The sequence below is a fragment of the Eublepharis macularius genome, chromosome 2 (genome assembly GCF_028583425.1).
Source record: "Eublepharis macularius isolate TG4126 chromosome 2, MPM_Emac_v1.0, whole genome shotgun sequence".
In the NCBI taxonomy this organism is placed as follows: Eukaryota; Metazoa; Chordata; class Lepidosauria; order Squamata; family Eublepharidae; genus Eublepharis; species Eublepharis macularius.
In genome coordinates this window covers 194,755,558-194,782,934 of record NC_072791.1, presented here as the reverse complement: position 1 = coordinate 194,782,934, position 27,377 = coordinate 194,755,558, and the positions used below count along the sequence as shown (strand labels likewise).

The following is a 27,377-nucleotide window of genomic DNA, read 5'->3' as shown; positions in this document are numbered from 1 at the left end:
CACAATATATTTAATATCTTGTATTGTATGTGTGTGTTTGGCAGGGTGGCGCACTGGGTGTACAGCAGTCAAGTGGCTCTTTTGCTTGATGGTAATTGTGAATGTGGCCCTCACCTGGATAGCCAGGCTAGCCCCATCTCATCAAAGCTCAGAAACTAAGCGGAGGCAGCCTTGGTTAGTACTTGAATGGGAGACCTCCAAGGAAGGCCAGGGTTGCTATGCAGAAGCAGGCAATGGTAAACCACCTATGTTAGTCTATTGCCTTGCAAACCCCAGCAGGGGTCGCCATAAGTGAATTGCAACTTGACGGCACTTTCTACCGTCATCACAGAATTTAAGTATGCCCAGAATTGAAATGGCCCCAGCAGGATCACTATTTGCTATGTTAGCAGGTGTACATGTAGCCCATCAGTGCTTGTGCAGCTGCCATAGGGGCAAATATCACCCTCCCATGGTTAAACAGCAAGGGGAGGCAGGAGGCCCTGCTCCCTTTTTTGCTGTCATACCGATCTGAATCAGGGCCCTGCATGCACATTTGAGAATTGTGTCTCATTGGGAATTTGTGTGACTGTTAAGTCCCCGTGGTGGTCACGTGTCAAATGTAACATGGCCATTATTTTGTGTTGCATTTCTCTCTTGTTTATAGATTTGTTTCATTTCTTTTAAAAACTCAGCACTTCCACTTTAAGGACTTCAGATTTCTGAACATTTGCACTAAACATTCATTTAATCAACAATCGGATCTCCGTTGTCATAGGAATGCATCTATTAATTCTCTCTCTCTCTCTCTCTCTCTCCAGTTGATCAAGATAATTTACTTATTGGTCGCCATGTCATCATTGTGTGTGTAACCCTCCTCTTCACTCTTCCTCTTTCTCTTTATCGGAATATAGCAAAACTGGGGAAGGTAAATCATTATAGAAGTGGACTTCTTGATACCAGTTTGTTGCATTGAGCTGGATTTGGCAAAGAATTTCCACAGACAAAAGCTGGAACAATTTTAGCTGATTCCCCCCTCCTAGTGCAGACCTTGAATTCCCCCTAATGCTATTCCGCAGGGGGACCCCCTGTCTTCTAGGAGCAGCACCTTTGGTTGCATTTTTGGGCAGCACAGAGAGGAGTGAGGCAAAACGTTTGTACTCCACTGAGAAATCCCTCCTGTCTGTGGAAATTACAGCCGAATTCGAGCCATTACTTGGAGGAGAACTGTAATGCCCACGTGGCAGTTTCAGGTTGTACAGATCTTTTACGGGTCTTGCAGTTGCTGCTGTTTGGCTGCTTTGCGTGTTATAAAATTCCTGATTGGAAGGTACTTCTGCATACAAGTTAGTGAGCTGGAGCTAGTCATCTTTTCCACTCAGTCTTGCCCAATTTCCCTTCTTCCTGTAGCCCTTGTCACACATAGTTTTTGTCCATGCAGGTGCTACGGCCTGCAGCATAGCCTTTTTTGTGATCAGAGGGGACCTAGCAGAAAAGCCAGTTGGATCCAACCCAATGCGTTAAATGCATGCATGAATGAACATAAGCAGAGGGTGGGGGCAATGCACTCTGGAGCAGGCTGGAGTGGGACCAGCATACTCCCTTCCCCTTTGTGCACGTTGACTTATTCTTTTATATGTCTTGTGTTCTGGGCTAGTAAGTACCCTTCTGTATTTTCTGCTTCCTCCCCATTCCTCCTTATTTTAGAAGTGTTTAACAAGCCAGTCCTGGCTTGTGCGTTTGATTGGAATTGTTCCAAAACTAGGACGTTTTCAGTTTTCAGAGGAAGAAGGGATAAAATGTAGGTGCATGACAACAAACTAGGTTTGTTCCCTTTCTTTTAAAGGTTATTAATTTTTTCAAAAATGTTGAAAGTCTAACCATTATCTGGTACAATCATTATCTTTTTTGTTTTGTTATTTACAGGTGTCTTTTCTATCTTTGGTTTTAACGGTCATCATCCTGGTTATTGGGATTATAAGAACAGTTACGTTTAGTTCGCAGATGTAAGTAGCCTTATCTTTGGTTCTCCAAAACTCTCAGACAAGAATTTTTTTCAGAGAATTGAAAACGGTTTTAAGAGGCTTGGTTTATGTATCACCTGCTGTTCCAAGTATTAAAAATTACTTATAGCCTATTTAAAACAATGATCATAACATACATAAAGAACTAAGCTTACTTATTGCTACATTAAGCTAAATGAGATCAATGGCAAAGAAAGCTGTACTGTAAGAAACTTATTGGCAGTTAGTTTATAAGCTTACCAGTTTGGGGTATTTCCCCCTGTGGGTCTTCCTTAATGCTTCAGCTTTCATTCAGGAAATGTGGTACATTGAAGGTATTGATCATATTCCAGCATTTACTGAGTGATGTTCCAATAGGATCTCAGTGAGAACATCAGTGTTGAGATGGTGCTTAATATTGTCTAGCTTGACTGCTGGTGACTAGACATGGGCACGAACAGCATTACGAACGAAAAAAACCCACGAACAGCCCGTTCATCTGTTCGCAAACAAGCTGTTCGTGAGGCTCCTTTCTAAATGTACACGTGGTCGTTGCAAGCCTCGTTCATTGCCGTCGGCAGCCGTTCATCAAGCCAGACAGTCTGGCACCTGCAATCAATTCCCTTGGCAACTGGAGGCAGGGACTGAACTCTGTCTGAACTCCTTCTGGCTTTCCTTCTGGCTTTAACCCTTCAAAGTACTTCCCATTGTTGCCACTGTGAAGAGAAAATGACAGGGGGAATCCCCCTGCCACCTGCCAGCTGATAGTTTAAAGGGATCTTTAAAGGGCCATGAACAACAAACAACGAACAGGTTTGTGAACAGGGTCATGTTCGTTACTGTTCGTTGTTCGTTGTTCGTGGATGGCAACGAACAACAAACAGCTTGTTCAGGGGTTTTTTTCCATTCGTGCCCATGTCTACTGGTGACTTTCCAAGGTCTCAGGCAGAAATGTTACGCAGTGCCTGATATCTGATCTCCTTTAGGTGCAGATGCCAGGCATGGAAGATTTATGCCAAGCATGGGCTCTATCTATCCAACATTTTTATCCCGCCCTCACTCCAAGGAGCTGGGTAGCTTATGCAGGTCTTCCGCCCTCTCTTTTATCTTCACAACAACCCCATGCTAAACTGACCTGAGCAGGAGTGACTGGCCCAAGGTCTCTCTGCATACTGCGTGACTGAGTGGGGATTGGAATCTCCGTCTCTGTGGTTCTAGTTCAACCACCATATCACCCTCTACCTCTGAGCCACATGCACTCCCCCCACCCCAGCACTCAATATCACTGTTATTTCCAAGCACTTTACGTGCTGACTGCATTGCTGGAAAATCACAGTTCTCCTCCAAGGACTATGTTGGTGATTACTGTGTAGGAAGCGGCTGCTTTTCATTGGCAGGCATTTTCTGTTGATGCTTTCCTTTCTGGCATTATTTTTTGCCATTTTTTATCATTAAAAACACTTTTTAAAAGAGCTACGCTATGTTATGGTCCAGGTGGTGGCCTGTTTCCCAAGCCAAAACAGGTTCTGTGGACCCCTTTCAGCCCCTCAGACTGGATTCTGCAATCTGCTTGTGCAACGGTCACAGATCTCCGCCCTTCCTCCAGCATCCCTTCCAGTCCCAGGAATGTTGATTTCCATGTGGGTTAATACCAGCATGCATTGGTGGGCTATAGTGAGGAGGAGGAAGAGGGTAGAATCACCCTTCCTGCCTCTCCCATCTGCTAAGTGAATGGAACCTAGATCTGAGAGTATCAATAGTTGTATATATTTATAAACCTTAAAAGGCTAATGTCTTTTTTAAACCGTGAAGATAGTATTGCTGTGAGAATCTAAACAATCTTTTTTTGGTTTGGTCTGATAGTCAGCTTCCCTTCCCCCTCCCCCTATGAGACTTCTTTTTGCTTCATTGCAACCTTATGTTAAGATGTGGTTTCTGCTAAAGATTGCTGCCTACATAATTGAAAGCATGATTGCTAAGTATACTGTCAAAAAAAGATGTACATAATAGCTAGCGATGATGACTTCGTTGCTATGATAACCACCTATTTGAACTATAGCACTGTTCGGTGTGGTGTGCCTGTAATCAATGTCTGCAATAAAAAGAAACCCCAATTATTATTTTATGAACAGCTATTGTGAAGGCAGAGTAGCCTAGTGAGTGCAGCTAACCATGTGCATGTGTGCTGTTGAGGAAATAAGCTTACACGGAGCCTGCTATACCTTTAGCAAAGAAATAAGAGCATTTTATTTCAAGGAACTCCACTTTAGATAGGAAAGGAGAGAGATAGCATCCTAATCTAACTGTCAACAGATGCAGGAAATACATTCTGCTGTCATGGCTGCAAGACGGAGAAGAGAGTGACGAGAGAGAAGGTGAAATGGAAGGAAGGAATCAGTCTGCGTCTCAAAGAAATATCACCAGGATAGTAGAGAGGAAGAATGGACAGACCCTTCACCTCTCTATCTTGCTGAATCTCTCACAGTCCCCTTCTGAAATCTGAGACTAGGGAGACAGCATAAAGTCATCCACTTCCATCGTACCGGCTTTTTTTGCCCACTATCTATAATATGTTTAAAAAGATGACATGTTGTTTGAAACATTTTATTCCATTTTTAGGTTGAGATCAACCTTCTCTCTTAATGATAAAATGGGATAGTAACAGAGCAAATTAAAGTGTTGATTTCTTCAGTGCTTCAGTCTTATTCAGCTTTAAAATTCTTGCACTAGCAGAGGGCTTGTAGCGAAAGGAGTGGTCTGTGAAGAAGCGAGTGTGGGAATATGAGTGTCCATGGTGTGTGTGGTGGGGAAGGGACAGAAGGGACACATGTCTTCCCAAATAGTTAATTTACCGGTATAAAGACTGCAAGCAATTCAGGTAAACTACAATTACAATTAATAGGACCCCCCCCCCAATTATTTCTGCGGACACACTTGTGTGTGTGTGACATGCAGATTTCATGGGTCCACTCTCCCAGCCCATGTAGAATCAGATTTAGACTGAGCAATCTTATATAAATCTGTTTTGACCCATTACTCTCCTTCTCTCCTCCTGGTGCTCTCCCTGTCGTCCCTTTCCTTGTCTTACAAGGTGGGGGAAGTTGGTGGGAACCGGCACTCATGAGCACCCCCCCCCCAAGGTCTCGGAGGGACAGCTCCATAGAGGCAAGCAGGGGATGGGTTCCACAACAACTGCCAGGACCGCCTATTGGTAACCGTCCGAGAGACTGGAAGGACCACTACATGTGATAGGAGCAACGAATGCCCATCGACTTGCAGCAGCTCCATTGAAACACATCACCACATTGAGAAAGTGTGAGGAGAAGGCGGGGTGGCTCTCACAAGCCATGCTGCAGTCCCAAGAAGACAGCCCCAGAATGAAATGATGACCTGCGGGACCAGAGAATCTGCTCTGGGAGCTGCTATTCCATTCCCCAATGCAAGATTCCTATAGTCCATCCCTGCCTCTACAAAGAGCAAACAAGAAAGTCATCTGGCCTTGGGGGGGGAGCCCCGGGGGGTCCCAAGATGTCGCTGCACATCTCACCCCCACCCCCGGGCAACAACCTTGCTCCCCACATGCAGAGATCCTCTGCCTGCCTTATCAGACAGCAGGAGAGCTGTCGGAGAAAGAGAGTCCTCCATGGCACCCTCCCCAAACACATGTGGGCTACACTCCAAATCCCACCCCACTGCATGCCATGAACCTAAGGTGGGGAAGGAGGGAGGGAAGCTGGCTAGAGTCCCCATGGTGCCACCAGACATCTGCTCCTTCAGGCAGGGGAGCCACAGAAAGGTACAGAGGCACCTGGCTCCAGGCCCAGGAACTCCCCCTGCAGTGGCCTGTGAGGGGAACGGGGAGGCTGGTGTGAATGAGTGAGCTGGAGCAGCTGGCTCCCCAGCTCCTCCTTACCTGTCAGTGCTCCCTCGGCCCTTCCTGAGCTGGGATTCAGGATAACCTGCAAGGGAACTTGCGTGAAAGTGGTTAGTTAGACATTAGGAGCCAGCTCTACTTCCCTGAGTGCTTGGCACTCTCCAAATTTGGCTAAATCCCCCTAGTGCACTCTTTCCCTGCTACCTTGTGAGCCCATTCCTGGATCATGCGCTAAGTCCCCGTAGCAGGCTGCTCTCGGGCAGGGCTTCCAGCTGCGTCCTCCACTTACCTGGGGCCATGGCCACCCCAGGCAGAGGTTATATAGGGTGTTCGGAGGATGGATTGGCTGCCAGGGAGGGGACTTGGCCGCCACGAGGGTGCAAGCGGATTGGTCCCAGTGGTAGTTGGCATTTTGTGCTCTGCCAAGCGACTTTGGCAGGGCCGGGCATTGGTGGGGGGTTCCCGTATAATGAACACCTATGGGCTATGCCACCATTTTTCACAGCGCAACTTTCTGCCACTTCAGGGGGAGTTCCTGGGGCTGGAGCGGTTTAGGGAGCAGACTACCTTGCGCCCCACCCCCAGACCCCCCACCCAGTGCAGGGATTTATGCTGCACTTGTGTCTCTGCCCAGCTGCCATGGCCAGATGCCAGCAGGTGGGTACAATGGAGCAGCGCTGTGGCCGGGTGTCTGCGTAGGGGAGGTTACACTGGTGTAAATCTGGATTACACCAGAATGACCCTTAACAACAGCAACAACAAAATTCCATTTATATCCCGCCCTTCAGAAAAACTTAACAGCCATTCAGAGCGTGTTATTATTATCCTCATGACAATCACCCTGTGAAGTGGGTGGGCTAAGAGAGCTCTGACAAGCTGTGACTGACTCAAGATCACCCAGCTGGCTTCAACTGGAGAAGTGAGGAACCAGACCTGGTTCTCCAGATTATAGTCCTGCTGCTCTTAACCATTACACCAAACTGGCTCCCTGAGCACTTCCTCCTCCCACTCAAGATTCAGCTGTTAATCACAAAACTTATGCAAAACCAGACTTCTCTTGACAATATACCTGAATTGCAGGAATGTTGAGTGCTGTTGAATTATAGATGGAATAAATAGTCTAGCAACAGCCAAATCCATGCCTGGCAGTGATTTGAAGAACTAGACTTCCTCCTTGGAGTTTTCCACAACAGCCGTTCAGTTTGGCATTTATTTATTTAATCACATTTCTAGACCGCCCTCCCCGTCAGATGGGCTCAGGGCGGTTTAACAACAGTTTAAAAACAGTAAAAACATTATAAAAGCATTAAAACATTTTATCAAAACAATTAAAATTTACAATAAAATGTCAAAAGGAATGTAATAAAAGATCCAAATGGCAGTTTTAAAATCATAAACATAAACACATACACTACAGCAAAGAGTAATTGTGACAGGAAACAATGCAGTCGGGTCACAGGATATTTCTGTATAAAAAATTCCTCATGACAATTATACAAAATATGAGCCTAAAAATTCAGGAAGGCATTTGAAATAAATGTGTGTTAAATGAAAGCATCCTGCTTGCTTCAAATCTGTTTTATTCATTATCCAGTTAGTTTCTCACTCATATTTCTTACCACATCATTAATGGAAGATCAGTCATCATTACTTCTTGGGAAAGAGAGGGCCTGTGGCTCAGTGGCAGAGCAGGTACCTTGCATTTAGAAAGCCCCAGGTTCAAACCTTAGCATCCTCAGCTACCAAGAGCCAACAGTGGCTAGTGCTGGAACAGACCCTGCTTTACCTGAGCTCCTGGAAAGCCACTGTGAAAGCATACAGTACTGAGCTAAGTGGATTAATGTTTTAACTAGGTATAAGGCGGCTTCACATGTAAAGAGCCAATGACAGTGGTCTGCTCTGGGAGAGGATCTAGAACTCTTCAGAATTTGTGGTTTGGGAATGCACCTGGTCATGACACCTGATTTAAAGGGTTCCATGACTCTCTCTGCCCTAGGGTTGCCAGGTCCCCTCACCCTCTGGCGGGAGGCAGGAGACCTGGCACCTCTGTTGCCTTCCTCACACACAGCTCCTTCTGGAAAAAAACATCATCATGCAGGGCCTTGTGCTGCCCCTGGGAGCACTCTTGTGCTCCTCAGCAGGCCGAATTGGGCCTGTTTGGGGCCTAAATTGGCCTGTTGTGAAGTGCAGGAACTTTCCAGGGCCCTCCCGGCTGCACTCCTGCACTCCACTGCTGGCCAAATTGGGCATGTTTGGGGCTGAAATCCGCCCACTGTGGAGTATGGGAGTGCTGCAGGGAGAGCCCTGGAGAGCTCCTACACTTTGCAGCACGCTGATTTCAGCCCCAAATGGGCCCCATTTGGTCCACTGCAGAGTGTGGGAGCACTGCTGGGAGGGGCCTGGAGAACTCCTATGCTTCACAGTGGGCCAATTTGGGGCCCAAATTGGCACATTGCGGAGCACGGGAGGCACATTTCCCCACCTTTCCCCTCGCTGGCCAGGTAAGTGAGGGTGGAGGGTGGGAGTGGGGGATCCTCTAACCCCCAGTGGGGGACTGGTAACTGTACTTTCCCCCCTCTCCACCATGTGATCTCTTAAAAACGTAAGAGAGCCATGGCTTTAGCACTTCCTTTTTTCTGTTATCAGCTGAAAACATAAAGTTGATTAAAACTTAATTCCGCAGTGGTACTTGTGTGCCCTTTCTGATAAATTGCAACTCTAAGTATAGATTCATGGCTGGGAGATTTCTGTCCAAGCTCTGTAAATGAGTCTGTCACTGAAGCCCAAGACAAAGTGATACTAATTTTTTTAGGGGCTGTAGGTGTTTCTGCAGAGGCCTCTAATTCTTACAAGATTGTCTATTAACAATTGTGTTCTTGAATGAGGTTGAGACAGACTGAAAAAAAAGGCAGCCAGAGACGGTTCTGTGAGTTGGCTGATGATGAAGCAGGTGGGTGGCAGGGTCTCTCACTGTTGAAATAGGTGACTCAGCATGCCTTGGGCATGGTGGGGAGGGGGCACTGCATGCCTCTGTGTGTGTGTGTTACACTCTTGATAAGTACGCCGTTTCTCTTTGTCTAAGGTGGGAACACATTCTGACTCCACTCTCTCTGTCTCCATTGAGAGATTTTTTCCTCTTGCCTCATGGCCTTCCAAGGGGAAGGATGTACCTTTTTAGAGTTCCTACCATGAAGTCCTCATCACATGTTCTTGGCCTCACATATCTCATAGGGTTGCTGTCAGATGTCATTTCATAGAAAAAGAGCTGGAGGAACTCATTAGCATAACTCATTAGCATATGCCACACCCCCTGACATCTTGGCCATTCAGGGCTGAAACTGGGCCCAAAGTGGCAAAAAGGGGCTGAAAAGGGCTGAAAAGGGGCCCAAAATGGTCAGGATCAGGCCGCTGCTGAGTGGGAGAGTGATCAACCACCCATCAGAGGCCCGATCCGGGCCGTTTTGGCCCCAATCCAGGCTGAAATGGGCCCAAAATGGCCGAGAGTCAGGTGGGCGGGGCCACCTGACATGTGACCTCTTTAGGGAACTGCCGAAACTGCGTTATTGCGCATTCCCCCTCAAAATGAGCCCTGGTTGCTGTGAGGATGAAATGGAAGAAGGGAGAACAATATTGTAAGCCATTTTGGGATCCTCATTGGAGAAAAAAGTAGGCTATAAATATCTAAATAAATAAAGCACATATGTTAAAGACATTTTGAGTATCGGGGGAATCAGTCATCTAAAAGAAAGCAAAATGTGGCAATATTGTTGCCAAAATCCCTAACCGCTCAGCATAGAAATAGGGCATTGTTTCCCAATAAACTTGTTTCCAAATACATTTAAATGGTTCTTGTGCATGGACAGCAGAACAAATGTTTGTAAAACCTGCCCTCCTTTGCGTTTTCGGTTTCGTTTTCTCAGCCATGCCAGACGCTCCTCTCGGCTGGTCCGGGAGGAAACGACCGGGCACCCAGACCGGGCGGCTGATCCGCAAGGATTAGCCCCCAGGACTCCCAGGGAGGGAGCCAGGGTCCGGGACGCGGCGGGAAGAACTCCCCGAAATCAATGCGGGGGGGGGAATTGCCCGTTTGTCCCTATGGAGGCCGGCAGACGTGCGCGGCGCCTCGAGTGCCGCCGGGCAACGAGAAACGGCAAATAAAAGAAACAGGCGGAAGCCCGTAAACAAGCGAATCCCTTCTGTTCTACAAGCGTTTGTGAAGGAGAGGTTGATCTGAAGAAGACTCGTTCTTCCCCTTCGCTGAGTTCCAGAATTTTGTTGGCGCCCCCCCCAAATGGCAGCAAAGAAGCAAAGTCCCGCTCTCGGTAAGTCAATCTTGGCTACCTTGAAGGGGTGTCGCTCGAAGAGTTGGTGCGCAGGGCGGTGGTGGAAGCCATAAAACCCTTTGTTGACAAGCTGAACGAAACTGATCAAAGGGTGGGCTTAATTGAAAGCGAAGTGAAAACCATTAAGGCAGCAGCGGGGGGGGGGGCAGAGAAGTCTGCTCTGGAAAGTGCGTCACTTGTGAAGGCTACAAAAAAGGAGCTGAAGCTGGTTGAGAACCAGCTGATCGGGCTACAGATGGAACGAACGCAGACAATTTTGCGTCTCCAAAACGTGAAAGAGGAGGAAAAAGAGGATCTGTGGGAGGTGGTCTCGGAACTATTGGCGATACCCGCGAGGACGACTAAAGAAGAAGTTAAAAGCGCCATTTTGGAGGTCCGTCGGGCTTCTTCAAAATATGCAACAAAGCGACAGTTGCCTCGTGAGATCATTATTGACTTTTCATTTTAAAAGATTCGGGACACCATCCTATATAACTCATACAATGCGGATTTGGACTTTATGGGTTTGAAAGTCAAAATTTTGAAGGATGTTCCATTTCTAGTCCGGAAACGGCGTTTTAAATATAAAAAGTTTGCAGCTCTTCTGAGGGACCATGGAATAAAGTATAAATGGTTATTCCCGGAAGGAATATGGTTCAGATATAAAGATCAGGCCTATAAGATATTATCAGAAGATCAACTAAAGGATTTTGAGAATAAAAACCCAGAACTCTGCTGCACCGAGAACGAAGAAAAGGAGGAGCCGGAGGGGGGGGAGGAGGAGGAGAGCACCGCAACAGCGGTTGCACAGAGAGAATTGCGTCCGGGACCTAGAAGGGGGAGGAAAGTTTAATCAGAATTTGAAATGCTTATTCTCTGTATGATTAACCACTCCATCATTATCCTAAGGAGCTATTTTTGTATTATGACAGTATGAAGGGAAACATTGAAGTGTAGTGTTTAGTGTTTGTAGTTCATTCCCCCCCCCTTTTTTTTTTCTTTTTCCACCCCCCTTTGTCCCTTCCCTCTCCCCTTTCCTTGTGATAGTCTTGTGTAGTGCTGTGTAGTGTTTTGTAGTTATGAAAAATAAAAAAAAATTTATAAAAAAAAAAAAAACCTGCCCTCCTTTGCAATCACTACATAGAATTAGTTGCAGTATATGATTCAAATCAAGAATCTGGCTGCAGTCACAATAAGGAATTCACAGAATTGCTCTTTCAAAAAATACTCCAGTGAATACACTTAATTCAGCTGCTTCGTAGACTTTACTTTGTTAACTTTTCAGTTGTCTTTTGAGAGGAAATAAACTCATGTAAAGAATGTTGGCTTCAAAGTGCTGCCCTGAAAAGTATGATATGCATCCTGTCTGAGCCAAAACATGCGGGAAGATCTCCCCCCCCCCCCACCCCCACATCCATTTTTTGTAGATGACCAAAGAAAAAATTTCATGCTTTGTTACTCTGGGGCATACAGGTCTCTTCTCCCCCTCCAAATGGCACCATTGTTTATTTACAAGCCAAACTGAATAAATGTAATATCATTAGGAATACTTACTCCTAAGGAATATTGATGCACCTCGGACTTGAGGAATATGAAAATGTTCTAGACTAGAAAGGCAAGAATAAAACCTCCACGAGTATCAGGCAAGGTAAATGGTACTTGGAAAAGCTAATTTGTCCGTGATGGAAATTGAAAAGGACAGCTGTGTACTGTTCTTTGGACAGAAATGGCTTGCCAGTTGTGACCAGCTGTTTTGAGCTCCCCAAGAGTACAACAGTTGAGCCAGCAGGTGGCAGCAGACTCCCCCCATGTTGAGGAATTCAGACTGGAGCCGCTGAATTTAACGCAACTGGCTGTCATGCTACGATGACCACTAGTCTTTGCACTGTTTTTACAATGTAATCCTGAACAGAGTTACACCATGGAAGTCAGTAAGTTTAGACGGGTGTATCTCTGCATAGGTTGGCATTGTTATTTGCTTTCATCTGGTCATTATCTTTTGAAGGTATTTTGTATTTTAATTAGTTTTTGTTAATAGTGTAATGTGGTGCATTGGATTTTATGTAATAGAAGTGTAGTGTGTACATTTACTAAAATAATAAATATCCATATTCTGCTCTCAAGCACAGTTTTTTAACTGCACATTCATAAAATACAGCTGTATACCTACAGAATTCACTTAGACTGAGGATTAAATTAGGGATGGGGGAGGTGGGAGGATTATTTTGTTCATTTGGTTTTCTAGAAGGCTTTGTGAAGAATGGAGGGGAGCTGCTTGAATCCTTCTGCAGATTAACATTTTCAGAAATCAGACATAAACCTCTTAATTTGTCAGCTGTGCTCTTCTGTAACTTCCTCTGAATTTGCATGTAGCTGCATTGGTACAAAGGAAAATCTAAAAACAAAAGCCTTCTAACATAAGGCCAACAAAGGTATGTGCAGGCTTGGGTGTAAGAACTGAATAGCCTGCATGCTTTTGGTGTTGTTTTGGTTGCTACTAAAAAAAGTATTATATGGCTAATATTTATTCAAAGTGCCAAGGAAAGCGGCAGTTTGCTTTCAAAGGATAGAATAATGCACATAGGGGCAATTTTTGCTTATTTCCCTCCTCTTACTGCAGCCCTCCAATTTCTTCCTCATGAGAAGGTGTTTGAGGATAATTTTGGACTGCACTGGGAGAGGAGAGGTAGTCCAGTTCCACTGATGGAAATCCCTTCCATTAATAGAGATTTATTGTGGGATCCACTTCATGGTATGTGAAGAAAATTCTTTTACTGTATAGGAGTTACAGGAAGGAAAGTGGCATGGGGTAGCCTGATCTTGTCAGATCTCAGAAACCGAGCAGATTCAGTACTTGGATAAGGGACCACCAAGGAAGACTGCATTGAAAGCCTCTTGTTGAGCCCCCCCTAAGTCAGTTGTGACTTGATGGCGCGCGCGCGCGCGCGCGCACACACACACACACACACACACATACATATATGGGAGTTACAAGAAATAAACTCTGATGCTGTTTATCTCATCATGTTATTTTATAGGCTTTCATCCCATAATTCAGAATAGAAGTATACATTAGGCATAATAATCCACCATATGCAGGCTATAAAAATCTGCAGGTAGGTTAGAGAGGTGAATGAACAAGATTTTACTGGTGCTTGTCAAGTCATATGACATTTTTAACAGAAAGGAAACAAAGGGCAGGGGGAGTCCTTCTGCTCTCCAGTTCAGAGGATCGCTCCACCTAGTATTTGCATTCCAAGTGGTATTGACCCTCGTTGCTATTCTTTTACAGCTTTTGAGACATTCTTGGACTAGTTGAGGGAAATGTGGCAGACAATCTTTCAACAAAGTTTTTTCCCCCCAGACCCCAAACAGAAGACGCCTGGGTGTTTGCAAAGCCAAATGCAATCCAAGCCATTGGAGTGATGTCATTTGGTAAGCATACGCTTGACAACATTTCTTCTAAATCTGCAAAGCATGAAAACATGTTGAGATTCCTTTTTCCGCTTCTCTGATCCCTCGACTTCTGAGGGCTGATGGTTATGGGATGTGTATATGCTTAAACAATTTGAGATGGGTTTTCAGTGTGTAAAAAAAATATTTGATGATGTTTGCTTTGTAATTTGGGCAAAATGGGGAATGGATGGTCCAGGGCTTTTTTTCTGGGAAAAGAGGTGGTGGAACTCACTGGTACCAAATACATGTGTGCAAAGCATGCGCGCACTCCTGGGACCACGTAATGACATCACTTCTGGAAAGTGACATCATCGGGCAGGGCGGAGCCAGCCCCCAGAGGATATAAAAACAAAAGATAAGGAGACGGCAGCACGGAAAGGGGCATTTAAACGCCAGCTTTTTAGCTGTCTGGTGGGGACTACCCGCCAGGAAGCTGGCAGGGAAAGGGGCATTTAAACGCCAGCTTCAGCTGCCTGGCCAGGAAGCCAAAGCAAGCCATCTGAGTTTAAATGCCCCGGCTTCCTCTGCCTGGCCAGACAGCAGAAGGAAGTCAGCTGGGTTTAAATGCCCCTTTCCATGTAGCTGTGCAGCAGCACAGAAAGGAGCATTTAAATCCCGGCTTCCACTGCCTAGCCAGGCAGTGGAAGCAAGCCAGCTGGAAAGGGGCATTTAAACCTGCCAGAGCAAGGGGGAATTTTTAAGTTTAAATTGCCCTCTGCGCTGGTGCGGAGGGCGATCTAAACTCGATCCCTTTCTCCAGCTGTCGGCAGTCAGCTGAAACAAAGGGGGTATTTTAAAAGTTTAAATTGCCCTCCATGTCAGTGCTCTGGCTGAAAAAAAAGCCCTGCTTTTCCCCACAAACAGAGTTTCTACTTTCCAGTGTTTTTGAAGATAAGTCCTAATGGGGTATTTGTTAACTTGATCTTAATTACATATAATTTTGTAATATTACTCTGCTGAGAGGGGAAATACCACATCCTGCACAAGACCTTTTCATGAGTACATGGGGAGATAGGTAGCTAGAATCAACTAGAGATGATTTAAAAGCACCAGGAGGCCTGTGTTCAAATTCTCATTCAGCCTTGGAGGTCACTTGGTGACCTTGGGTCAATCACAGCCTCTCAGCCTCAAAGGGTTGCTAGGCAGAGACAGTTGCTAGGCTGAGAGATTCAGGGATGTTATGCCACCCTCAGCTTCTTGTATAATGTGCAGGATAAAAATGTGTGAATTGGTAGACACTGTGAGCCAAGCTACAAGCGACGCCTTACACAGGTTGGACACTTGTCAGCTTCCCTCAAGTTTTGATGGGAAATGTAGGCATCCTGGTTTTACACCTTGGCTCTCCATTACAGCTGCAAGACCAGGATGCCTACATTTCCCATCAAAACTTGAGGGAAGCTGACAAGTGTCCAACCTGTGTCAGGCGTCACTTGTAGTTTGGTTCTGTGTCTTAGAAGCTTGCTGGGTGACCTTGGACCAGTCGCATACCCTTAGCCTAATGTGCCTTACAGGTTTCTTGTGAGGATAAAATGGAGAAGGGAGGAATGTTAGGCCCCCACTGAGGAGAAAAGTAGAGTATAAATGAAGTAAATAAAAAAAAATCTTGTTTCCAGAGGTTGCCATATCTCTGTTTTATTCTGCCATAGACTAAAAGGAACAGTTAGGCAGAATTACTTTGGATAAATGTGATGTCCGGCAATAAATTCTTCAAAGAGGGGGTGGAAACCCTAGTGATAATAAAGTTAAAGCTAGGGTCACTGCTGTTGAACAGTAGCAAGCAGCTGGGCCTGGGAAAGTCATGCAAATCATGTGGCATCAAGTCATGTGGTGGTTGCTGCTGGGCCGGGCCTCAATGAGTCCTCCCTCAAAGACCCAAACAGCCCTGGAAAAGGCCCTGCCCTCTCCACCCAGCCTTTTCCTGACATAAACCAAGCCTGGAATACTGATCTGTTATTTGGTTGCCTAGCAACAGCCACTGCGAGCATATAGTTAAAGCTACAGGAGTTCCTTTAATCGTTTTGGGTTTTTAAAAAAACAAACAAACTCCAATGCATTTTTTTAGGTTTCAGATTTTTCTGTAAACTTGGGGTATTTTTCAGGTGTGTGGGAAGATCTGGATCTGTTCATAGCTCCAGTCTCCAGATTTAAGTAGCCGCAGATTACAGCCAGTTCTCTATTAGTATATAAAATGTAGCCGTGTCCTATCACAGCATTTCATGCTGGCCCCACCTACTTCACGCAGCAGCCAATTACATGGGCCAGGGGTGGAGAGACATAGAACACAGTGATACTAGGATACAGATAAGATCTGTAATGCCTTACAGAGGTGGAGGAGGGTGCTAAACAAGGGCCAGCGATAGATTTGGTTCAGTCCCTGCTCAGCCAGGAAGTGCACAGGGTGACTTTGGCCCACTCACTTTCTCTTGGCTAGACCTACCTCACTAGGTTGTTGTGGAAATAATATGGGGAAGGGGAGAGCCACGTATACTACCCTGAGTTCCTTGGAAGAAGGACAGGGTAAAAATGGTTAGATAGATATAAATGTATGGCTGATTTTTGGTGGTTAGGAATAATACTTCATTTAGCACTAAGATCCATTGATTCCAACAACTGGAGCCCCTTAAGAGGATCAAGTCTCCCACAGTGGGAGTCGGTACTGCTTAAATTTGGATTATGTCCAAATTTTCAGCCTCTCATGCTGGCATTTCCGCTGCTTTGCAATATGTTTGTTCCTGCTTTCGTTCTTCTCAAGATGTATACGTCACATGATTAACATTTAACCTCCATCTCTCTTTCAGCATTCATTTGCCACCACAACAGTTTTTTAATTTACAGATCTCTGAAGGAACCCACGCTAAGCAACTGGGCTCGCATCACGCACGTGTCTGTTTCGTTCTCGGTGTTTGTCAGCTTGGTGTTTGCTACTTGTGGATATGTGACATTTAGAGAATATACCGAAGGTAAGGACTCCAACAAGTGTTATGGCCACATTTACTTGGCCTGTTGCCAGTTCCCACTCCAACATTCAATGTGACCCTTTTTATCTTCTATTTTCTTGTTAGTAATCTCCTGGACCATATGTAGGATTTAGTATTAGGTACAGAATTCTATTAGTCTCTTGCACTGAAAACCCTGGCAGGGGTTGCCATCAGTTGGCTATGACTGGATGGCACTTTCCACCATCACCACCATAGAATTGACGGTGCCATCCTAAGCACTGTTAGACCCGGCATAAAAGCCAGTGGGTTTAGAAGGATGTAACTCGTCTTAGACTGGTATTGTTGATATCCTGAGAATCCAAGTTTTCCTTTTTTTATTTAAAAGAACCTGATTTTAGTTCTTACGGATACTTACAGTATGATACTTCTCTGTCAGAAATTCACCAAAGATTATTAGTTTCATAAACATATTACCCCATAGCTTCTTATACCTTTAGTAAATTTGGCTTGGAAGCAAAAATAGACTGTTAATACTCATGTGCAGATGAAGCAAAGGATAACTAGAATTGGCTTTTCCCAGCCTAACTGATTTCATGCATGCGGGGGATCTAGATGTGCTGTATGTCTCTTGGAAATATTACAGATAGCTGAAAAATAAACAGCTTGAGCCGATTACTCTTAAGAAAACTAGCTTGTAAGCTGCACTGTGTCCCAGATTTTTTGCTATAGTTATATACGTTCATACATGCCTTCAAGTCACAATCGACGGACGGCGACTTCAGCAATGGCTTCCAATGCAAGTTTAAAGTTTGCCATTGCCTTTCTCTGCAGAGTCTTTCTTGGTGCCCCCCCCATCCAAGTACTGGCCTTGCTTAGCTTCTGAGATCTGACAAGATTGGGCTATCCCATGCCTCCTTTGCTATATTTACTACATATTAAAGGCTTCAGTTTGCCAACTAAGAATATCCTCATGCTAATACTTTAAAGTAATGACAATAGTTTGGTTCCTGCTGGGAACTGCCCCTGGTGGAAGCGTTTCTGCCAGTGAAGCATGACTTCTCTGTCTCCCCTGCTGTTGCTGCAGTCCCAAATGCCCCTGAAATGCAGGGACCGCCCCCCCCCCCCCAGGAACAGCATGAGGGGAAGAGCTGGAAGTCTGCCATGGGAGAGAGTAATCAGCTAAAATTGCCCGTGCCTGCACAGAAGCGATTGGCAAGATCCAACCCAGTGATTCATTATGTAATGTTATATTTACAAAGACTTCTGTGATTAATACATACCTGAAGCCCTCCAGTCAAGCTTTGATCCTGCTGCATAGGAAGTGTGTAACCCCAGATGTCTCCCTCTGCTCTTCCTTAAGTGATTGTTCTTGACCTAACAATAACAACTAAAAAGGAAATCTGATTGTTTCCACCATATGTTTTTCTTGTTAAGCCGGCTCACACGCTGGCTTAAATACAAATACCAGAAATATTTCTACAAAGTTATCTTAGCGTGAAGAATACAAAGTATGGTATGTCAACAACATTTGATTCTGGAAATGATTTTTTTTTAAATAGCAAAATATATTTTCCCAGCATGCACAGTGAACAGCCATTTCTGAAGAGTGTTTGTGGCTATCTAGTTAAAGGATACTTTGAACCACCAAAATGGAGTTCATAGTACAGTACTACAGTGCATAGCTAAATTGTGGTCCTCATTGCCACAGGATGACCACTGACTTGGAGGGCTTTAAAAGGGGCATGGACAAATTCCTGGAGGACGAGGCTATCAGTGGTCTTGATGGCTGCTTGTCCCAATGCCTATCTACTCCCACTGGTACCAGAGGCTACCAGTAGCAGTCTGCCTCTTTATATCAGTTGCTGGGGAACATAGGAGCAGGGCTTTTTTTCAGGGGGAACACGGGGGAACAGAGTTCCGGGACCTCTTGAAAATGGTCACATGGCTGGTGGCCTCGCCCCCTGATCTCCAGACAGAGGGGAGTTTAGATTGACCTCTGTGCCGCCAAGCAGTGTGGAGGGCAATCTAAACTCCCCTCTGTCTGGAGATCAGGGGGCGGGGCCACCAGCCATGTGACTATTTTCTCTGAGGGCAACCCACTGAGTTCCACCACCTCTTTTCCCAGAAAAAAAGCCCTTCATAGGAGAATACATGTTGCAGTCCTCATGCTTGTGGATTTCCTAGATGCAGCTTGTCGTCCATTGTTTGAACAGAATGCTGGATTAGATGGGACTTCGGTTTGACACAGCCTGGCTCTTCTTACATTCTTAGGTTATGCTGTAAAATCTTGTGAATGCCTGGATCCATATTCTGTTTGAAATGTCAGCTGCAATCCTGTGCATGCTTACTTGGGAGTAAGCCCTATTGAACAAAGTGGGATTGACTTTTCAGTAAATACGCATAAACCTGTACTGTTCATGTTTTAGCCCCGGGGCGGTTCAGACAATATGTCAGTCCTGTGGCTACAGAGGAACAGGGAAAGGGGAGCATGGTGGCCTTCTACCCATCCAGCATGCTGATCCCACTTCTAGTGCTTGCAGGCCTGCATGTGTTGCTATATCACCCAGTTTGGCACCCATAGGCCCTCCTTGCATGCTGTTGAAATTCTACATTTACCTAGGGTTTAACCCTACACATAGAACCCATCCATGCCATATCGGCTGGCGTGGCATACATGATACCCGCTGGCAATGGAGGCAGAGTTGACATGCCAAGCAGGGGGGGAAGTACAGCTTTCTTCATGTGCCCCCCTCAACACCATCGGATCAGGTCCTGTGTCACTCGTGCATGTGAAATTAATCTCATTTTCCTCCACTTCCCCAGGAGACATATTCGAAAATTATTGCAGAGATGATGATCTTGCTACATTTGGAAGGTTTTGTTATGGGATCACGGTCATCCTGACTTTTCCAATAGAATGTTTTGTTACCAGAGAGGTGGGTGCTAATGGTTTATACGTCATGGAATGCGCTGTGCCATGTTTGATTGATTGATTGGCTGATTGGTTTTATTTATAGCCCGTCTTTCTCCCTAGTGGAAACTCACACTAGCTTTCATTGTTTTCCTCGCCTTCATTATATCCTCCCAGACTATCCTGTGAATTTGCTTAAGCTAAGCCTGTATGACTGGCCCAAGAGCACCCAGCAGAGAGTGGATTCAAACCTGAATCCTAGCCCAACTCTAACCACACTGACTATTCTAAAATCCTAATCTCCTAAAATATCTAGTCCTAGTACAATAAATGAGGAAAGTTGCAGTTAAACAGCACAACTCTACAAAGTTAATACTTTCTGCCCTGATCCAGAAGATGATCCACTTTGAATGGTCACTTGCTCTGTTCATATAGTCTTGAATTTGTCCAATCCAACCTTGTCATTGGTTATATATAATGTCACTGGTTATATATAATTATAAAGTTTACTAGAAGAATTGTTTGTTAAGCATAATAAAGACGACTTTATATTTATATAATATGCTTTAATTTGTTCCAGGCTAGTTAAAAGAACTAGTTACATTGCTTTAGACTTTCCTTAATTGTTTTTCTAGTTAGTTTTCAGGGCTTTTCGCTTTGTCCTTTCTGATTCACAAAATTAGCAAAGACTGCAGTTTTGTTACATTACAGTCATATTGGGTGTGATGGGTTCAGACAATTTATACCATCCTTGGCTAAGCATATATAATTAGATATACTGCCCGAAACCAATTTACACCCCCCCTTTTCTATTTCTTTTCTAGTTTGAGGCAATGACTACAATCCAAAGAAGTAATTTACATTTCAGTAAGACTTTGAGCTCTCTTTTTGGACTTTCTGTGCAGTAGTTTTCACTCCTAAAGAGGCAAGTTTGTTTGTTTAATTGGCTTGTCTGTTCAGGAGTAGAAACTGTTTCAGTAAGAATTTTGTAGCTGTATGGTTTATTTAGTGACATGGAAATAACTTTCCGTGTTCATGGCAGCTTTTAAAAAAAATCTAGGACAATATATTTTTTAAATACTTATTCCCCATTCATACCTCAATGGAGATTCCAATAGCTTACATCATTCTTTTTATCTTCACAGCAACCCTGTGAGGTAGATTAGGTTGAAAGAGTGTGACTGGCCCAAGGTCAGCCAGTAAGCTTCAATGACAGGGTGAGGATTTGAACCAGAATCTCCCAGTTTCTAGTCTCCCAGAGTCTAGCTAAATACTTTACCAAATATTCCAGCTGTACACGCTGCATGTTTGAGTTGAGTCATGGTATCACAACTGCCAGCCATCCAGAGCTCCAAGCGCTTATTTTAGCGGAGGCAGAGAAGAGGGAAGGCAAATTAGATTAGATTGCCTTACAGAAGTACAAAGTACAGAACGTTCTATAGTTAGCGGCTTGCAGCTCAAATAGAGAGACATAGATTGAAATCGCAAGCCTGTGCACGCTTCCTTGTGAACTAGCCCTCTCGAAATACTTGGGACTTCTGCGTGAATATAGTTAACATTGAGCTGCCAGGCTGAATGGCAGCCTAAGGAACAGGCTGAAAATCCAAAAATTGCTTCCGTATATTATAATGGCAGTTATGCAGGAATCTCTTGGTAATCCTTTTACAGGCCTCGAACTGGATACTTATCCCACAGAAATCAATCGGTTTAATATTCCGTGGGACTTTTAAGTCGATTGATTTCAGTGGGTTTAAATGCTCTTAACGCTGTTGTAAGCACAGTGTTGAAAATCTAACCATTAAACTTGTTTCCAGATGTATAAATTGACTCCAGGCTTCGCCAAGTCAAAGCTGGTTATTTGCAATCCTGGAATGATCTTTGAAAAAGAAATACTCCATGAAATTACATGGGCAAGGCTGACGGAACATTTCACCCATGTCTCGCATGGCATGCTAACCCCCTCCCCCTTAGCACTTAATGTGGAATGTTTAAGAGATGTCACTCCATAAAGTAAGCTACCTGTCACAGCAGTGTTTAAGACTCTGTTTCTGTTTTAGGTCATTGCAAATGTGTTTTTCAGTGGGAAACTCACAACTGTTTGGCATGCCACCTTGACGGTCATCGTGGTGGTTGTAGCGACAGGCATCTCTTTAGTGTATGACTGCCTAGGAATCGTTTTGGAGCTGAATGTAAGAGACTCCAAGCGCTATGCTAACTATTAAATTGCTTTTAAAAAAGAACAACTTGTAAAGGTGGAATGTTTCATACTACCAAGGCAGATGTCATTGGCCACCTCGCTGGGTGCTGAAGTAAGGAACAGTCAGCTGAATTTTATTTATTTATTTATTTCATTTATACCCCACTTTTCTCTTCAGTGGGCACCCAAAGTAGCTTACAATATTTCTCTTCCATTTTATCTTCACAACCACCCTGTGAGGTAGGTTAGGCCAAGGGTGTGACCAGCACAAGGTTACTGAGCAACCTTACATGGCTGAGTAGGGATTTGAACTTGGCTCTCCCAGATCACAATATGTCACTGTAATCACAACTACACCACACTGGCTGAAGCAAAGCAGATGCTTCCAGTCTTGTAATGTCCTCATTGGCAAGGATACTGTTTAGTTTTCTTGTTATTCAGGTATAAGAATAAACAGGGCATGCTTTCCTAGCCTTATTCTTATTAAAGTAATAACACAAAACTGCAAATTGAGTATGGTGTAGTAAGGGGCTAAAGTAGTTGGTTTAGAACAGAGCGGACAAGGTTCAAATATTTACTCCCTCCATGGTGATTTTTTGAGAGCCAAATAATATGTCTGGAGTTGCAGTCACAGGACTCCAGCATCGCTTGTACTTTGTACCTCGTCGTTGTACTACGACGAATGACACAGGTTGGACACTTGTCAGCTTCCCTCAAGTTTTGATGGGAAATGTAGGCAGCTTGGCAGAATGTTGGACAAGTGACAGTTGAAAAGTCCATTGGACAGCAGTTGGAGAGCCAAGCTGCAAGACCAGGATGCCTACATTTCCCATCAGAACTTGAGGGAAGCTGACCAGTGTCCAACCTGTGTCATTCATCACTTGTAGCTTGGCCCAGTGTCTCTCCACACAAGACCTCTTACACGAGAACGCTCAAGTGTAGAGAGACACAACATTAGCCAGGAAGCATAGTTTAAAAAGAGCCCAAGGTTCTGTCAATTTCACCGCTCTACAAAGCTGGCAAAGATCGCTTCTCATAGGGTTTGTTAGTTTCCTCTTCACCTCCCCAAAGGCTCTATCACCCCCTTTGGTGAGGTGAGGAGGAAATTAACAAACCCTCTGAGGAGCAATCTCTGCCAACTCTGCCTTTTTAAACTACCCTCCTATACAGAGATGAAATTGTAAGAAGGGATTGTTGAGTCTAGCAGCGACAGTGGCTGCAGCTCCTTCTGCCACTGTTAGCCGCCTAAAAACTACAAACCACACTTCCCAGAATGTATAGTTAAAGGTAGTCAATTAATTAAGTGTCCAGATATTTTGCAGTATATTAAAGTGACAAAGTGCACAAAGTGTTCCACGACAATAAATAACAATTCACGTACAACCAACAGTTAACCATACATTCAATAATCCAATAAATACATCAATAGATCAATAAACCAACAAATACCACAATAAATACACATACAATTGTTGCAAAATAGTCCAATCGGTGGAGAGGTTGTAATCACTTCAAAACTACAGCCGTTCATACAAAATCTAAGAGTCACAGAAACAATGAGTTCTTGAAGAGTCTCTTGTATGTTTCCACATAATTGAGCACTTGAAGAGTCTCTTGTATATTTCCTTGTAAATATCCAGAAGCCCCAGTGGGCTGAAAGACTTTAGTTTACGGCTGTAAAGATGCCTGTAGAACTACTGTGTATGCCGAAGTTGTAAACAACGCCTCAAGGGGCTGAGAAACTTCAGTGTAAAGCTGCAAGATTGCCTGGGAGGCTGCTGCGATCCTCAAAGCAGCAACAAACGCCTATGGGTTTCGCTGGCATAAATTTCTGCAATCCCGTTTCGTAAGATCACTTCTTCATACGCTTCTGCTTTCAATATAAATCTCCAATCTGACAGTATTTCACTACCACCATGTTGGCTTCAAAGGACGGTCCGGCATCCTTTGTGCACTTTGTCACTTTAATATACTGCAAAATATCTGGGTTGACTCAGCCTTCCAGCCTTCCGAGGTCGGTAAAATGAGTACCCAATTTCCTGGGGATAAAGTGTAGATGACTGGGGAAGGCGACGTCCCCCATGGGTTAGTAATGATTCGGTGCTTGCACAGGGGACTACCTTTACCTTTTTTTTTCATCTGGAAACTAATTAATTGACTACCTTTAACTATACACTCCGGGAAGTGTGGTTTGTAGTTTTTAGTCCTTTGTTTCTGGAGTAGCCCTCGTGGTTTTGCTGTTAGTCGCCTGGCAGCTTTGGGCTCCCCTCACTGACTCTCTGCCTCCCGTCCTGCTGCTGCTGCTATCCCGACCGCACTAGCCAGGTAAACTTGTGCGAACCCGACACATGTTGGGTGTCTCATGTAGTTTAGCCCTAAGACATTTCTGTTCCTCTTGCAAACATCTGTAAGAATTTCTTTTTGTCTTACTAGCCATTGCATTTGTCCTTCAGTTCTACTGGCTTGTATGCTCTTTGCATACTCAACTGCAATGGCGTGTGCCCATCGAGTTGCTGTGCAATTTTATTCAGTCTTTCTCTTCCTGTCTGCAGGGAGTCCTCAGTGCTACTCCGCTGGTCTTCATTCTGCCTGCAGCCTGTTACCTGAAGCTGTCTGAAGAGCGGTGGACCCATCCCGATAGCCTTCTCTCTGGACTCATCCTGGCTGTGGGCGTGCTAGTGATGATTGTTGGCTTTATTATGACTATTTTGCATCCCCAGGAATGCGGCCATGGAAAAGAAATGCCATACTGCTTCCCTGGAAATTCTTCCCTCTACAATAATACAAGTCCATCTTCTCAGTCAATTCACCAACCCTAAGAGTTTTTTTTTAAGCCTCCCTAGCAAGCACAGTCAGTTGTGATTGTGGGTTTTAGCAAGACCAGTTTTGTATTCGGGATTTTTTTTTTAAAAAAATACTTGTTGGGTAGTTCTGTGCATCTGATGAAGAGAACTTGATTCTCGAAAGCTTATGCTACAATAAAATAAAATTGGTTAGTCTTAAAGGTGCTACTGGACTCTTTTTGATTTTGCTACTACAGACTAACATGGCTAACTCCGCTGGATCTAGTTTTTGTGCAGTTTTTAAAAGATGAAAACTAAAGCTTTTTTTTTTTGCATACTGAAATGAGAAACTATGTGAAATGGTCTGTGGGATGGATTCGAACAACCAGGAACCACACAGCAGCTGCTGAAAAGCAGCACCTGGAGCCTGTAATGATGCTGTAAGCCCTCTCTGTCACATGGTTTATTTGTTCATTTAGATATTTACACCCTGTTTTTCCTTCCAGTGGGGGCCCCAAGTGGCTGGCAAGCATTCGCTCAGCCCCCATTTTATCCTCAGAAGTCAGGCTGAGAGAGTGATTGGCCCAAGATCACCTAGTGAACTGCCATGCCAGAGTGGGGATTTGAACCCCACTCTTATACATTAAACAATGCACTGTGCTTGTCATGAATCTGCTGTCTTAAAGAAATATAAATGGACTTCCTAGGAGAATTCCTTTATTTCTTGCATTTATGTCCCATCATGTGATCCAAATGGACCTTTAAGGTGTCTCACAAAATTAATAAAAATCATGAAGTTATCACAGGCATTCCCCTTGATCACAATACTCTTTTATTTCAAGTGGACCTCCCACTTAGTCCTTAAACTATTACTCCATTTTGCCGTTAAAAACAAGATGTGTTTTGAGCTTTTGTGCCACTGAGCGTGGTATTCCTTGAGAATGCTTGCAGAGAAAAGTAGCATAGAAATAATAAATATTCATCACGCCAGGCAACCAGTAGCTACAGTTGGACCATGCTCAAAGAATCACATGGTTTACTTGGTTGTGATGACACAGCCTCAGTTGCTGACACAAGCATCTTATAAATGTAAATGCTGCTGGAACAGCTTCCACTGGCCCTCTTCTACTATAAGGAGATCCAGGCTTGTGAAAAGGGACCTTGGAGAAAGGTGTCACTGTAATATACATGAAAGGAAAGGGAGCATCTCATTTTTCACCCGCACTGCCGTTCCTGAGCAGCAGTGCAGGCACGTACGTGCACATCAGTAAAAGTCAGTTTGGAACTCTTGATGTTGCCCCTTCACATTCCCAGAAGCTGCTTGTCAGGGGCTGAGACAATTACGATTCTAGCAGTCGGAGCTAAAATGAGTTATGAAACAATATAAAGATCAACGCTGCATCAGAAACTAGGAATGGCCCAGAGATAGAAAGGGATTCCCAGATGGATGGCTTAAACTTCTTTATGCAGTAGGTGTTGAAGAATTAAGAAGGAGCAAGAGAATAAAGAGATTTGAAGGTCAGAAGAAGTTTGAACTGTATGTTAGGTTAAAAATCTGAGCTGAATGAATGAGATCAAGGCAAGAGTGTGGATAAAGAATGGCAAAAAGTATCCGGAAAGTGGGTGAGATTGCGATTAATAAACTATAGGATGATGTTTCAGTAGTTATTTGCTCTGGAGCCCTGCTTTCCTCCCCACATTCAGAGAATCATCAAATTATAAAATCAAGAGCCTGCTCCCATAGCACCTAAAAGGGTATCAGCTTTTGAGAGAAATCTAGTGGGTCTTTAAGGTACCACTGGACCCAAATCTTGCTCTTCTACTAGAAACCAATACGACTGCCTACTTGAAATGGCATAATTTTACTCGGATGGCACCTTAGAGACCAACTAGACTTTCACAGTGTAAGCTTTTGGCAGGCAGAACTCCTTTCTTCAGACACTCTGGAATGCTTACACTCTGAAAATCTAGTTGGTCTCTAAGGTGCCATTGGACTAAAATCCTGCTGTTCTACTGCAGACCAATATGGCTACCCACCTAAACTACCTGAAACCAACTACAAGCTATCATTGGATTGTTGGAGGGTGTGTTCCATCCGAAGTATCCATTTTTATCATCAAAAGTCTGATCAGTTGCATAGCATATACTGGCAATTTCACCCTATCCAGGGCTTTAGACATCATAACACATGTGTTTGCTTGAGTTGTGGGGGCTAAAAGTGCTAGTTGGCACAGGCCAGAGGTGGTCAGCTCTGCCTTGCTTGCCTCTATGTTAGGAAATCTCTTTATTGACAGTGCAGATTGTGTCAGTGTGGATGTTGTAGGGCCACTCTTGACAGCTCTTTTGATCCAAAAACCCAAGGTGCCATGTGGACCTACCAGCCTAAGCAGCTTAGTATGTGCTCACGATTATTTCTTCTTTAAAAGCCAGTTTGGTGAAGTGGTTAAAATGTTGGACTAGGATACCCAGGTTCAAATCCCTGCTGTGCCATGGAAGCCTGCTGGGTGACCTTGGGCTAGTCACACACTGTCATCTTAACCTACCTTACAGGTTTGTCGCAAGGATAAAATGGAGGAGAGAATGATGCAAGCCGCTTTGGATCCCCAGAGGGGAGAAAGATGGACTAAATGAAGTAAATAAAAGTAAACAAAAGCCCCATGTGGGCTGACGGTTGCTGCTACCTCTACAGACAGCTACAGGTGCCAGTTCAAGGCTCTGTGGAGCAGTGCGGCAAAAGATCTGGTCTTCCAACTCAGTCCCTGTAGGCTCTGGTATATCTTAGGCATGATCTTGAGTCTGATTAAGGAGTGAATGAAAAGAGTTTATTCGGGAACGACAACTTTGGCAGAAAGGAGAGAAACAGAATAGATACTAAATACCTCAGTAAACAGGGACCAGGACTTACGGGAAGAA

General features: G+C 44.4%; 1 protein-coding gene across 1 annotated transcript in view; it reads left to right on the top strand.

Annotated features, from left to right (window-relative positions):
* SLC38A11 (solute carrier family 38 member 11) overlaps nucleotides 1–24,500 on the top strand; it is a 39,413-nt gene extending 14,913 nt beyond the window's left edge. Inside the window, exons 6-12 of the mRNA XM_054970113.1 lie at nucleotides 801–907; nucleotides 1,906–1,985; nucleotides 13,543–13,613; nucleotides 16,433–16,594; nucleotides 19,397–19,509; nucleotides 21,542–21,673; nucleotides 24,234–24,500. Of these exons, the coding sequence (XP_054826088.1) occupies nucleotides 801–907; nucleotides 1,906–1,985; nucleotides 13,543–13,613; nucleotides 16,433–16,594; nucleotides 19,397–19,509; nucleotides 21,542–21,673; nucleotides 24,234–24,500 (932 nt within the window). The remainder of the gene's footprint in view (nucleotides 1–800; nucleotides 908–1,905; nucleotides 1,986–13,542; nucleotides 13,614–16,432; nucleotides 16,595–19,396; nucleotides 19,510–21,541; nucleotides 21,674–24,233) is intronic.
* Nucleotides 24,501–27,377: the final 2,877 nt, after the last annotated feature.